The sequence below is a fragment of the Ahaetulla prasina genome, chromosome 4 (genome assembly GCF_028640845.1).
Source record: "Ahaetulla prasina isolate Xishuangbanna chromosome 4, ASM2864084v1, whole genome shotgun sequence".
In the NCBI taxonomy this organism is placed as follows: Eukaryota; Metazoa; Chordata; class Lepidosauria; order Squamata; family Colubridae; genus Ahaetulla; species Ahaetulla prasina.
In genome coordinates, this window is record NC_080542.1 from 141849482 (window position 1) to 141865099 (window position 15618).

A 15618-nucleotide genomic window follows, 5' to 3' on the forward strand; every position below is an offset into this window, starting at 1 on the left:
GCCTCCCTTCCCTTTCTTCCTCTTTCTTCTTCTCTTTCTCCTCTTTCTCCTCCTCTGCCTTTTCTTGCTTTCTTCTCCTTTTCCTTCTCCTCCTTTTCTTCCTCTTTTTCTCCTCTGCCTTCTTCTGTTTCTCTTTTTTCTTCTCCCTTTCCCCCTTTTTCTTCTATTTCTATTTTTTCCTTTTCCTTCTTCTCTTCCCCCCTCCTCCTCCATCCCCTCGTCTTTTCCTAACCTTGTCTCTTTCTGTTTTCTTGTCCCTCCTTTACCCCTACTCCCACCCCCACCCCTTTTCCTATGGGAAGAAGGAGAGGCCTTAATTGACACTCTCAAGGCAGGGGCTAAATAAGTAGAGTTGGAGATGGGACTAAGGAAGTGCCTTAAAAAATGTCTCAGACAGACCTCTTCATAATTCACACAAGATAAGGAGAGGACGAGAGAAATACATTCAGATTTGCAAGATTCTGTTAAACTACAGCTGTTGAGAGTGAAAACAATGCTGACCTATATTTGACATTACTTTATTTATTTTTTTCAAATTTATGTAACTGCCCATCTCAAATATACAACTATCTTACAGGGCTGATTAAGGTAGTCTTCATTTAGTGACTGCTCAAATTTACAACAGCACTAAAAAAGTGACATGCCTAGTCCTCCCTCTTACAACCATTGCAGCATCCCTATTATCACATGAACAAAACTCAGGTGCTTGTCAAATGACATGTATCTATGACAATTCCAGCATCCTGGGATCATTCGAATGCCATTTGTAACCTTTCCAGCCAATTTCTGACCAACAGTGTCAATGGAGCCAGACAAATTCACTTAACAATCATGTGTTTCACTTAACAACTGCATTGATTTGCTTAACAACCCTGGGGAAAAAAGGTAGTAAAATTGGGTACAAGTTACTTGTCAACCATTTAGTAACAAAATTACAATTGTGGTTGTAATTCAAGAAACACCTATACTTAGAATATAGAACATGTTGGAGTTGGAAGCAGGGATGGAAGGCTACTATTCATACCGGTTCGAGCGAACCGGTATGAACAAAAGATACCAGTTTGGGCGAACTGGTAGTAATAAAATATACCGGTTCTTCTGAACCGGTATTTCCAATGATCAGCTGTGCCATGCGATATATAGAAAGCAGGAAATCGAGAAATGAAGGAAAGACAGAGATTAATGCATCAAAAAAAATGGCAAGAGACAAAAGTATTATTCTTTGAATTATTAATAGACAAAAATATTATTGTCCCCGAAAGACAATGACCAGGACCACTTGAATAGTTACTGTAACGCTTGGTATTGAAATTTTATAATATGTTGTATTGTATCTTGAATAGAATATTTTTGAAAGAGTTTATGTAAGGAAGACCTGGGGGGGGGAAATTATATGGTTATAGAAGCTATAAGGGAGATATTTTATGAACTGGATTGCATTTTTATGTTTTAGTTGATTTTATATACTTTAGGATTAATTTGTTTTATTGATTTATATATTTTGTTATTCTTAATTCTTATTTTTCTTATTTTTTATATATATATATTTTTCTTCTTGAAGGATTTTGGATGTGTTAGGAGGAAGCCAGAGCTAGAAAGGGAAAATTGGTATAATAGTTTTGGGGGAAAATTTTCTTAGCATATGTTTGTTTTATTTTTAACTATACCTTGTGCTTCATCCGGGAAGTCAGGGGGGAGGGGGGAGGGTTTAGTGAAGGGAGGGGGGTTGGGGGAAAAGGGGGGGATATTTTTTTTTATAAAACGTTTTGAATAAAAAAAAAGAAAGAAAGCAGGAAATCCTGCTTTTTAGCGAATCTAAATCATGCAGCACAGCTATTCCCCTCCCCTCACTGTTCTACTTACCTTCTTAAGCCTTCTTTTTCTGTGTGAAGCGTGCATTTGGCACGCACCCGCATGCCTGCTCAGCAAACTGGTGGCAAACCTTGGTGGATTTCACCACTGGTTGGAAGGGACCTTGGAGATCTTCCAGTCCAACCCCTTGCTGAAGCAGGAGACCCTATACCATTTCAGACAAATGGATGTCCAGTCTCTTCTTGAAAGCTTCCTGTTTTGGGGCACCCACCATTTCTGGAGGCGAGCCGTTCCACTGGCTAATTCTCCTCGCTGTCAGGAAATGCCTCTTTGGTTCTAGATCGGTTCTCTCCTTGATTAGTTTCCATCCGTCGCTTGTTGTCCTGCCTTTAGGTGCTTTGGAGAATAGGTGGACCCCCTCTTTTTCGTGGCAGCCCCTCAAACTTCCTCTTTTCTGTTTTTTTCTGCTATTGTTTACTTTCCTGGCCTTTTACTTATTTTCGTACTTATCTGCTACATTTTATTTATTTTTCTCAGCTCAACTTGGCAAAAAAAAATGTGTTATCCCTTCTCAGCAATTGCATTTGGAGGAATGTGACCCCCAGGGTCTGTAGGCTAACTGATGACTCTTAAGTGAGTGACCAGATGGGTCACTGTCCGCAGAAATATGAACACTCTCCCTGCTTCCTCCCCCCCCCTCCCCCCAATGGACATCAGAGGATAGAATTCAGAAGCAGTGAAATTGGCCATTATATCTTGTTGCGGCCCATCTTGGTCAAAAGTCAGAACAGGAAGACTTCCCAGCAACTGTTTTTGTCCGACTGGGTCAAGGGACTCAGGCCCCACATACCAAAAAGCTTGGGAAGAATGAATCCAGTGCATTAAAATTGGCAAGGAAAATATGGGAGTTTCAGGATGGCAATTTATGTTTTTTTAGTGATGTTTTTGTTTAGGTTTCCAATGCCTGAAGTTTCCATTCTTTAGTTCTTCTCCTTCCTTCCTTCCTTCCTTCCTTCCTTCCTTCCTTCCTTCCTTCCTTCCTTCCTTCCTTCCTCCCTCCCTCCCTCCCTCCCTCCCTCCCTCCCTCCCTCTCTTCATTTACCCTTCCTTCCTTCCTCCCTCTCTTAATCTACCCTTCTTTCCTTCCTTCCTTCCTTCCCTCCCTCCCTCTTTCCCTCCCTTTCTTTATCTATCCTCCCTCCCTCCTTTTTTCTTCCTTCCTTCCTTCCTTCCTTCCTTCCTTTCTTCCTTCCTTCCTCCCTCCCTCCCTCTCTTAATCTACCCTTCTTTCCTTCCTTCCTTCCTTCCCTCCCTCCCTCTTTCCCTCCCTTTCTTTATCTATCCTCCCTCCCTCCTTTTCTTCTTCCTTCCTTCCTTCCTTCCTTCCTCCCTCCCTCCCTCCCTCTCTTCATCTACCCTTCCTTCCTTCCTTCCTCCCTCCCTCCCTTAATCTACCCTTCCTTCCTTCCCTCCCTTTCTTTATTAGGCCTCTGGTGGCTCAGCAGACTCTGTCTGTTATTAACACAGCTGCTTGCAATTACTGCAAGTTCAAATCCCACCAGGCCCAAGGTTGACTCAGCCTTCCATCCTTTATAAGGTAGGTAAAATGAGGACCCAGATTGTTGAGGGTAATAAGTTGACTTTGCATATAATATACAAATGGATGAAGACTATTGCTTGACACAGTGTAAGCCGCCCTGAGTCTTCGGAGAAGGGTGGGATATAAATTCAAATTAAAAAAAATCTATCCTCCCTCCTTTTCTCCTTCCTTCCTTCCTTCCTTCCTTCCTTCCTTCCTTCCTTCCTTCCTTCCTTCCTTCCTTCCTTCCTTCCTTCCCTCCCTCCCTCCCTCCCTCCCTCCCTCCCTCCCCATCTCTGTCTGCCTTTCTTCCTTCTCTCCCCCTTCCTCCCTTTTCTCTCTGAAATATTGCTGGGTTTGATATTTTCCAGAAACGCTTGGACCCAACAGACCTGAGGAAAAGGAAAAACTGGTGCTATTGGGATAAGGCCTCTCCTGTTTGCCTCATATAGATTGTCATCTGCCTTCCTTGAATAAAAATATTTCATTGGGAGGGGGGAATATGACACTTAAATGACACATCGGAGGATGTGAATCCTAGGAAGGAATCTAGCAAGCTTATGCAGGGTGTTTGGGACAGACTCTCTAAGGATTTTCACAAAAATCAAGATAGCACCTATAACTTGATTGCTCAGTTGTGGCTGCCATGTTAATTTTTTGGACGGTCCCTATAGATCCTCCCCAGCATCTTGTTGCAAATGGGCCCTGGAAACACCCCCTAAAATAGTTTGGGAGTCTCCCCATGTGAAGGAAATCTAAGAGTTACCAAGATAGCAACGACACTCAAACCTATATACCACTTCACAGTGCTTTACAGCAGCCTCTGAGCAATGTACACAGTCAGCCTCTTGCCCCCAACAGTCGGGGTCCTCATTTTACCCACCTCGGAAGGATGGAAGGCTGAGTCAACCTTGAGCCGATCAGGATCGGACTCCTGACAGTGGGCAGAGTTCGCCTGCAATTCTGCATTCTAACCGCTGCGCCACTCTGAACTCTGCCCAAGGCATGTACCGTGACCCTCTGCTCTCCTGGCTTCCCACTTGTTGCTCGCCTTGTGCTACAGGCCGTCCTCAACTTAGGACCACCGCTAGGACTTGCATCACGAAGCACGGCAGTCAGTAAGTGAGTCACACCCAATTTGGCAACCTTTTTCACCGTGGTTCTCAAGTTAAGTCACCGAAGTTATTAAGCGGACCCAGCTTTCCCAATGGACTTCACTTGTCAGAGATTCTCGCAAATGGAAAAAAACAAACACGGGAGTCTGGGATGCCGCCAACCGTCATAAATACCTGCGGCTTGCCAAGTGCCCAAATTCTGATCAGGTGGCCTTGGGGATGCTGAGGTGGGGGGGGGTGTCCTAAGTGCGAGGGCTGTTTGCAAATAACTTTTTTTTCGGTGCCGTGATTACTTCAAGGACTTAACAATCAAATGGTTGTTAAGTCGAGGGTCGTCTTCCGTTTATATAATGGCTCACGGCAGAAGTTTTTAGGTCTGTTTCTGAGTATTGAGTTGGCCCTAATGGGATTTTGCAAAGTGCTGGAGCGGATATGTGGGGAATGAGGTGGGTGGGCACAGACATGGTCTGAAGAGCTTTCGAGCCACGGTGAGTGGGACGATGGTGCATTTCACCCAAAGGTTACCCAGATGCCTGCCATCATCTCCAGACTGTGTGCTTAGCTTAAAGTCCTTTGCCATCCATAATGCGTCTCGCTGTAATAAGTGGCTGATGCACAGAACAAGGAGACCAGAGCGAAAGTCCACCACTCACCACTCGCATCTCCATAGAAACTGACCGAGTTAAGCATTAAAATGGAGCTGTAAAAGAATTGCTAATATAGGGACAGTGGAGACATTTTTATCTTCCCTGTTAATGTACAAAAATGCTTCGCCGCCGGTCTCATTTGTCTGGACAAAAGTCAAGCTAGGTTCCAGCAAGAGACCACCCTGCCACACGGCCCCTCCTCTCCCTACCCCATCCGGCCCCGGAGAATAGCTGCAGCTAAACACATCTTTTGGCCAAGTTCTGGGTTTGGTCTACGGGACATGGAGGAGATGCTGAGGAGTCTGATGGTAGCTATAGGTAGTCCTCGATTTACGACCACACTTGAGCCCAAAATTTAACGTTGTTAAGTGATATATCTGTTAAGTGAATTTTGCCCCATTTTACGATCTTTCTTTCCACAGTTGTTAAGTGAATCATTGCAGCTGTTACATTAGTAACGGTTGTTAAGTGAATCGGACTTCCCAGTTTCACTCTGCTTGTGGGAAGGCTGCAAAAGGCGATCACTGGGACACTGCGGCCATCATAAGTAGGAGTCAGATGCCGTTGTTAAGTGAGTGGCACCCAATTTTGCAACCCTTTTTGCCCTGGTTATTAAGCGAATCACTTCAGTTGTTAAGTGAATCAGGTAGTCCTTAAGTGAATCTGCCCTCCCTCATTGACTTTACTTGTTGGGAGCCAGCTGGGAAGTTCATAAATGGTGGTCCCATAACCACAGTAAATACATGCTAGTTACCAAACGCCCACATTTTGGTCACATAAATCATTGGGGATGCTACTATAGTGGCATTAATAGTGACTTAAAGTGACTTAAAGTGAGGTTTTTTTTTTTTAAAAAAAAAGCATTTTTTCTTCCACCAAAAAAATGTTTTTAAAAGTAAAAAAAAGAGCCTTTGATGATCGCGCGGCTCAGCTGGGATTGTCAGAACCCTTTAAAAGCATTTTTTCTACAACCTCTTCAGATGAAGAGATTGTAAAAAAATGCTTTTAAAAGGCTCCTCTGCCAATCCCAGCTGAGTTGCCTGATCGCCAGAACCTTTTAAAAGATTGTCAGAATCTGGGATCGTCAGAACTCTTTAAAAGCTTTTTTTTCCCTCTGGTGATCCCAGCTGAGTTGCCTGATCATCAAAGGCTTTTAAAAGCATTTTTTAAGCATTCGGCCAAAGAGGTTATAAAAAAAAATGCTTTTAAAAGTAAAAAAAAAAAGAAAAGAAGCGAAGTTGGCCACTCCCACTCAGTCACATTACCCCCCCAAGCCACGCCCACAGAACAGGTAGTAACAAATTTTACATTTCACCCCTGCATTAAGCAAATGGTCGTAAGTCAAGGACTACCTGTATGAGATTTATGTCCCACTTTTAAAAACCCGTGTGTCCAACACACTTAATGCAGCAGCTCCAATACTGCATCACGCTGCCCGAAAGGTGCTTTTCAAAAGACAACTGGAAAACATTTCTCTTCTCATCTAAAAAACTTCTGAGGACAGAAAGAACCGAGAAAGTCTAGTTGGAAAATTACCTTTGGGACAACCATGACCTGGATGATTGAGTATCTCTGTAGACACTGCACTACACTTGTATTTACGTTATTTCTGTATTGCCAGGTCTCCAAAGACTCCTGGCAGTTTATGGAGCTTGACTATAAAGCCAATACAATGGCGGGGGTGGGGGGGATAACCATAGAAACATTCAAATCTTCTTCACCCTCGACACAGACCTAATTCAGTTGCGTCCTTCTTCTTCATTCTTTAAAGCCGCACAAAATAATCCAGCTCTCCACAGGGTTACTATGGTAAGCATCATTCAGATTTCTAGAGAGAAGGTATAGATATAGAGTAGAAATACCATGAAAAATATCAGGTTTAAGACTCTCCCTTTGATTTACAGGGAATTTCAGCAGCCCGCTCTGGCCAAACATTCTGATCTGGTCTGTTCTACAGGACGGAGGTGATCCCCAGATATGTAGATATCAAGCTATGTTGATAGGTTAAAACCAGAACTTTGGATTTGTAGCTGGAAAGTTGTTGAGGGTTGTTGCAGCACTGACCAAAATAGTGTTCATATTATTTTGTTGTTGTTAGTTGCAAAGTCGTGTCCGACCCATTGCGACCTCATGGACAACGTTCTTCCAGGCCTTCTTGTCCTCTACCATCCTCTGGAGTCCATTTAAACTCATGCCTACTGCTTCAGTGACTCCATCCAGCCACCTTGTTCTCTGTCGTCCCCTTCTCTTTAGCCCTCAATCTTTCCCAGCATCAGGCTCTTCTCCAGTGAGTCCTTCTTTCTCATTAGATGGCCAAAGTATTTGAGTTTCATCTTCAGGATCTGGCCTTCTAAAGAGCAGTCAGGGTTGATCTCCTCTAGAACTGACTTGTTTGTTCGCCTTGCAGTCCAAGGGACTTGCAGGAGTCTTCTCCAGCACCAGAGTTCAAAGGCCTCAATTCTTTGGCGCTCAGCCTTTCTTATGGTCCAACCTTCACAGCCATACATTGCAACTGGGAAAACCATAGCCTTGACTATACACACTTTTGTGAGCAGCTTAAAGATCCTGAATCACCTTAATTGGACCATCCACCTTGAAGCTGTCAATAATGTTGAGTGTCAAAGCAACCAGGGCACAATCTGGCCATCACAAAGAGCTCACCCTCTTGCCTCCTAATCTCAGATCCGCTGTCATCTGCTCATGCATGAATTTTTATTTATTTATGTACTATTAAATTTATGTGCCACCCACTTCAGTATCCAAAGCGGCTCTGGAGAGCTTACAATGCAATAAAAATAAAATATAAAAACAATTCAAAATTATAACAACCACCTAAAATTCCAAAAGTTAAAATACGGGGCAGAAAACCTCAAGATCTCGTGTAGAGTGGGACGCTCCTTCTCTTTCACTGTACCAATCACCCCCAACCTAGCATACCCCCATCAGGGCCCAAGACAACTAGTAGAGCCAGGTTTTAAGGTTCTTCCGGAAGACCGGGAACATATCTCATCTTCAGCAAGAAATTTTTTTACAGGCTAGGGGCCGTGGCAGAAAATATTTTTCTCCTAGGTAAAGGTAAAGGTTCCCCTCACACATACGTGCTAGTCGTTGCCGATTTTAGGGGGCGGTGCTCATCTCCGTTTCAAAGCCGAAGAGCCAGTGCTGTCGAAGACGTCTCCGTGGTCATGTGGCCGGCATGACTCAACGCCAAAGGCGCACGGAACACTGTTACCTTCCCACCAAAGGTGGTCCCTACTTTTTCTACTTGCATTTTTTACGTGCTTTCGAAACTGCTAGGTTGGCAGAGGCTGGGACAAGTAACAGGAGCTCACCCCATTACACGGCAGCACTAGGGATTTGAACCGCTGAACTGCCGACCTTTCGATCGACAAGCTCAACGTCCTAGCCCCTGAGCCACCGTGTCCCTCTAGACTTTTTCTCGTAGACCCCACCAAAATTCATTGGCCGACGGGTTTGCAGCAGGATGAGTGGAATGGGCTGATCCCATTGGAACAAAACGGTTCTTCAGATATCCTGGACTCACATCCGTTAAGGCATTAAGGTACCACCAACATCTCTAATTGGACCTGGAAGCACGACAAACAGTATAGCTCACATAATAGTGTTATTACATATGCCATCCTAGAGGCCTCCAGAACTGTTTGCACTGTTGCATTCTGAACCAGCTGAAGCCTCTGAATACTCTTCAAGGGTACCCATGCATTGCACTAATCCAAATGAGAGACGACCGGGACATAAGTGACCTCTCTATCCAGAAGCAAGGCCCTGCATTGTATGTTTACCTTTGTATAAAGGAAAAGAACCTCTTGAATGGGACAAGCCTATGGTGACATTGAACTTCTGAACTTCTCTGGAATCCATCCCAAGAGCAAATACAGTACTCCAAAACCGAGGTTGGTCCACCACCAATTCCAGGAAATCAAGAAAGGGCCTTGCTATTTAGCAATGTAAGATGTTCACAAGCTGGTTCTCTGGCTTAGCCTCTCTGGCCCCCATCGTGAACAGACACTCACTGCCTATCACCTTTGCAGCAGACCCCCCCCCCAAAAAAAACCCCTGCAAGATCAGCCTCATCCCACTTCTTCTATCCTGAGTGGTGCAAGACCCAAAATCTAGTTGTTTCACTACTCTTCTTCAGAGAGTTCTCAATAATATCCACCAGATCTACACACACATTGAAGTCATGAACAAAAACAAACCCAGGAGTTACCCTACAGATCTGTTGTTGATTAACCAAGTTAAAGCCCTCTACTGACAGGCTTGTTTTTCAGTTGGCTTCTGTAGCTTTGCCCGTGCTACTAACTCCAGACTTTCTAATAGAAGATAAGATCAGAAGGTAGAAGATTTTTTGTGGGAGATTCAGACTTGAAATAAGGGCAAACATCTTAACTGTTGAGTGCTACTAAGCTTTGAATAGCCTGCTTCCTGAAGTTATGGGTGTCTCATTATTGGAAGTTTTCAAGAAAAAATTGAGGAATCCTGGATGATTGTCCTGGAGGATATGAAGATCCCTCTGTAGAGATCTGGACCAGATCTCCTTCTAACATAATGAACCCATGATTTTAAATCGGATTTCCAAACTTGGCAACTTTAAGACTATGGACTTCAACTCTCAGAATTCCTCAGCCAACCATGCAGGTTGAGGGATTCTGGGAGTTGAAGTCCATCAGTCTTAAAGTTGCCAAGTTTGGAGATCCCGCTTCTAAATTATGGCAATCTAACATATAATGTACATTGAATGCATAATGACATCTTCTCCCAAATGTTAAGATTTTTACAAGCAAAAGGCAGGGGAAAAAGAATATATTTTTTCCTTTATCTAATATGGGTGGCTGTAAACAAGAATACATTTTGGCCCTTTAGTAGTTTTCTCAGGCCAGAATTCAAGTTTTATCTTCAGTTATGATGGATGGATTGTGGAAAGAACTTGTATTTCCAAGTGGCCAACTGTCTTTGGACAAAAATGCTTCTTCCTCTCTTTTCCAAAACTGAATCTTTTGTCTAATTAAATTAGAGGTCAGTAGATCATTTTATATGTCAACCTCTGTGCCTGTATTTTAGAATCTTTTTTTGCCCTATCTTGATATGTCTATTAGCTCTTCTGTTTGACAAATGAAATACTTTTTTTAAGTAGCTCCATCTGTCAAATTTAGGATAAATACTGCAGAGCAACCAATAACAGTCTCGGAGTAAATTCTCAGCCGTTGTGCTCTCTGTAATTTCTTCTTTGGACTTTGTATTATCACATGAAAGGATGAGTTGGTAGGACAATCCCTGTTTTGTGTATACAGGACATTTCACAAGAAGTTGAAGGGGTCTTAATTTCAAAATTTTATAAACAGTATCAGCAATAGCAATAGCAACAGCACGTAGACTTATATACAGCTTCGTAGTTCTTTACAGCCCAGTCTAAGTGGTTTACAGAGTCAGCATATTGTCCCCAACAGTCTGGGCCCTAATTTAACTGATGTCAGAAGGATGGAAGGCTGAGTCAACCTTGAGCCTCTGCCTATTAGATGCTGCTCCCAGGAAAAGCAAACATGGGCCTGTCTTTGTTTGCCTGATGGCACTTACGAAGTTCTCCAGATGTTCCAGTGCAATAGTCTTCTATATCCTTTTTTGTAACTGACATTCTTCCTTTCCTTCAATAGGTCACTTTTTCGAATGAGGAATATTCCACAGTGATCATGAAATAATCTATAAGAACAATATCGTACACAAATTCATTACTGGCCGTTGTTAACCCATAGTATTTCCTTTCTCTTTTAGATCTACCAACCTTTACTTAAAAGATACGTGGAACTTGAGCAGAAGGTGCTGAGTAAATCAAAATAGTATCTTCAAAGAGAATCTATCAGTATTGATTTAAATGAAGAGCATATTGAAGAGTGAAAGAAACTTGACTCACAGTTGTATGAAACATTCCTTTGTTTTGTAATTGAAACAGTACTGTGAAATAAATGCTTTGTTTTTGTTCTGTTCATCACTATCTACACAAGTGGTCCTTCAATATCCATGAATACCTCTAGTAGCACTTCCAAACAGGGATTTTGCAATTTCAAATTAGCTTTGGATTTACCTGATCAGATAATGTTTGTTCTTTTTGAGAACTGATTTAGCTTCTTGCAGTGAGATGATTATATACACAGAAAAATTCAACACTAGCCACTATGGTTGGTGAAGTTGACAGATTTTGAGGAAACGTCTTTGATTAGAGAAATCTAATTATCTACATTTATTGGTGATTGGAAGCCTATAATTGACTTTTTGTGTAGAAATGAAAAAGCAAAACAAAACGGTAGGAAGCAGAATAATATGTAACTTTAGACAGTGAGCTTATACTTTCTGTGAAGAATATTGAAAGCCATTTTTTGGGGGCATAGTCTATCCATAGAAGCAAACTCCATTTTTGACATTGTAACTACTGATTTCTGGCCCTATTTTTTGAAAATTTTCTGGAATATTTCCAATATTGTAACATTTTATGTCTTTTATAAATCTTCACTTTTACAAGTTTATCATTAAGTGTTGTACCTTAGTATTCTTGATGAATGTATCTTTTCTTTTATGTACACTGAGAGCCTATGCAATAAGACAAGTTCCTTATGTGTCCAATCACACTTGACCAATAAAAAATTCTATTCTATTCTATTCTATTCTATTCTATTCTATTCACACTTTTTAAAAATCTTTTCCAAATTTTTATGCCTGGAATCTTTAGTCCCCTCTGGTGCCGAATTTCTGAAATCATAAAGCCTCCAATTTCTGTTACAACTTAAAATAAACAATCAATTTGGTTCTTACAGAAAACTGTTTATTTATTATACAGAAAACTGTATAATTATTTTCAAAAGCATATAGTAAAACTTTGTCTGGACCCATAATTTGTTCATAAGTTTCAGGGATCAAAATCTTTTTTTTTTTTTTTTTTTTTTTTATTGAAAGAGTTTTAAAAAAAACAAAAACATTTTCCCCCTTTTTTCCCCCTCCCTCCCCAAAAAAAAAACAAAACAAAACACCCCCCTCCCTCCCCCACCCCCGGCTTCCCGGGTCAATCACAAGGTAAAGTCCAATCCAAATAACCACATCCAAAGCTTTTCGTCTCCCAACCCCCTCCCCATTACATAAAATAACTTTCTAATTATTCAAAGACAATCTGATATTTCTTAATCTGATATCTGTTTTGTAGATAATCAATCCATTTTTCCATTCAATTAAATATCTTTCCTGCGTATTGTCTTTTAAAACGCTGAGATTTTAGCCATCTCAGCCAAATTAATAACTTTCAATATCCATTCTTCTATTGTAGGTATCTCTTCTTTCTTCCAGTATTGTCCAATCAACAGTCTTGCTGCTGTTATTAAGTTCAAAATCAATTTAGTCTCAATCCCTGTACAATCCATTATAATTCCCAAAAGGAAAAATTGTGGCAGGAACTTTATCTTCTTCTTCAGTACATTTTGAATAATCCACCAAATTCTTATCCAAAAGACCTTAATTTTCTTGCAAGTCCACCAAATATGAAAATATGTAGCATCATCACAATCACACCTCCAACATTTCGCTTGGATATTAGGATACATACATGATAATTTTTTGGGATCTAAATGCCATCTATAAAACATCTTATAAAAATTTTCCCTTAAATTCTGTGCTTGTGTAAACTTAACATTTCTAACCCAAATTTTCTCCCATGTTTCCAACATTATTGGTTCCTGAATATTCTGTGCCCATTTTATCATACAATCCTTTACCAAATCCTTTTCCGAATCTATTTCAAGCAACACATTATACAATCTCTTTATATGCTCCTGGGTCTGATTTCTAATTTGCTTTATTAAATTTTCCTCCTTTGCATTATACCAATTTTTTGATCTTCTTTCCATCTAGCACTTATTTGCCCATATTGAAACCAAGTATAATTCCTCCCTTCTTCATTTAATACCTGTAATGATTTTAATTGCAATCTACCTCCTTCAGCATACAAAAGTTCTTTATATGTAATCATTTCCTGTTTCTGTTCTATATTTATATTCTCTATTGCATGTCTAGGGCTCGCCCATATAGGAATCTTATAATCTAATTTATAGGAATATTTTTCCAGACCATAAAGAGCACTTCTCAACACATGATTCTTAAAAGCCCTATCCACTTTTTTCCATAAAATAAGTACCCATGCCATCCATACAACAAGTCATAACCTTCTATATTCAAAATTCTTTCCTCTGTTAAGTTAAACCAGTCACTTATTACTGAAAGGGTTACTGCTTCATAATATAGTTTAAAGTTAGGCATTCTTAAACCACCTCTTTCCCGTGAATCCTGTATTATTTTCATTTTAACCTCGCCTTTTTACCCTGCCATATAAATTTATTAATCCCACTCTGCCAATCTTCCAAATTTTTATCCTTTTTAATTATAGGTATCATCTGGAACAGAAACAAAATCTAGGTAACACATTCATTTTAATAGCCGCAATCCTTCCCAATAGGGATAACTGCAATTTCTTCCAGCCATTCATATCATTCTGAACTTTTGCCATAGCAAGTCATAATTATTCTTATAAAGTTTCTTGTTCGATGAGCTAATATAGACCCTAAATATTTAACCTTTTTACTACCTCAAATCCTGTCATTTCCTCTAGTTTTTGTTTCTGTTGTATAGACATATTTTTAATTATCACTTTTGTTTTATTCTGATTTATTTTAAATCCTGATACCTTTCCATATTTATCAATTACTTCCAACAAAATCTACTTGAATTTATAGGATTCATTAACGTAACCACTACATCATCTGCAAAAGCTCTAACTTTGTACTCATATTGTCTAATCTTAATTCCTCTATTTTCATTAATTCTCGTATTTTATCTAATAATGGTTCCAGAGTCAAAACAAACAATAATGGTGATAAGGGACATCCCTGTCTTGTTCCTTCGCAATCTTAATAACTTCTGTCAAACTACCATTTACTATAATCTGTGCTGTTTGCTCTCCATAAATCGCTTTAATTATTCTAATAAAACAGTCTCCAAATTGCATTTTCTCTATTAATTTAAATAAAAAATCCCAATGCAATCGATCAAAGGCTTTCTCTGCATCCAAAAAAATAAGTGCCACTGAAGTATTCTTCTTTTCCAAATATTCCAATATATTAATAATCTGTCTAACATTATTCCTCATCTGCCTCCCTTTTATAAAACCAGATTGATCAGTATGAATTCTTTGTTGTAAAACTAACATTAATCTATTTGCTATTATTTTTACAAAAATCTTATAATCATTATTTAAAAGTGAAATCGGCCTATAGTTACCAGGTTTAGAGCAGTCTTGCTCCTCTTTGGTATCAGTGAAATAAAAGATGTTTTCCATGACGAGGGTATTGCCACTCCTAATTGTATCTGATTAAATAATTCTTTAAGTGGGCCTAATAATTCATCCTGTGGTTTTTTATAATAAGTTGCTGTAAGACCATCAGTACCAGGGGTTTTCCCATTTTAATTGTTTAATTGCCTCCACTATTTCTCCAGTAGCTATCGGCCGGTTCAGCTCCTCCTCTGTTCTAATGTTAGAATATTCACCTTATAATCTTTCAAATAATCATAAATGTCCCTATCCAATATTTTGTCTTTTGCATATAGTGCAGTATAAAATTCTGAGAATGCCTTTTAATTTTATCCTGTTGATATGTCTCTTTACCTTTATATTCTATTTTTGTATGACACGTGCTTTCTGTTTCTTCCTTAAATTATATGCCAACCATCTCCCAGGTTTATTTGCATTACAAAAGTATTATGTTTAGCATATTGTATATTCGTTGCCACCTGGTCTGCCATTAACATATTAAATTGACTCTGTAATATTTTTATAGCCTCTTTAAGTTTATGATCTTGTGGGTTTTGAATTAATAACTGTTGCTTCCTTTGAATTTCTTCTTCCAAATATCTACGCTGCTTTTGTTTATTATTCCTTTGCCTGTTGTCCAAATAAAATCAATATCCTCTAATAAACGCTTTGCTCGCTTCCCACACAGTTCCTATAGGTGTCCCTTTGTACATATTAAAATCAAAAAATTCTTTTAACTGTTTCTTACAATAAGTTACATTATCCTCATATCTAAACAGATTTTCATTCAACCTCCATGTTCTACCACCTTTTTTCCCTTGTAATAATTCCATCCATACTGGGCTATGGTCAGTTAAACACCTCGAAAATATCTTCGTTTTCTTCACCCTAGAAAGCAAGTCATTAGAAATTAAAATAAAATCAATGCATGAAAAGATTGATGCCTATCAGAAAAAAGTAAAATCTCTCTCATCTGGATTCCGTAACCTCCATATATCTCTAAACTCAAAGTCTTCCATCATTTCAAAAAAAGATTTTGGTAATTTTGCATGTATAGGTATCTTCTTGGAGGAAGTTCTCTTATCCCTTCTTGTATCAATT

At 39.7% G+C, this 15618-nt stretch overlaps 1 protein-coding gene across 12 annotated transcripts in view; it reads left to right on the forward strand.

The window, feature by feature from the left end:
- XYLB (xylulokinase) overlaps positions 1 to 15618 on the forward strand; it is a 201322-nt gene that overhangs the window by 155678 nt on the left and 30026 nt on the right. For 11 of the 12 annotated variants that reach the window (XM_058184406.1, XM_058184398.1, XM_058184402.1 and 8 more), the window contains one exon: positions 10944 to 11964. The exons of the other annotated variant lie outside the window; for it this stretch is intronic. In XM_058184406.1, coding sequence (XP_058040389.1) covers positions 10944 to 11009 — 66 coding nt within the window. In that variant the 3' untranslated portion in view covers positions 11010 to 11964. Of the gene's footprint in view, positions 1 to 10943; positions 11965 to 15618 lie in introns of those variants that run through there. 12 annotated transcript variants of the gene reach the window in all.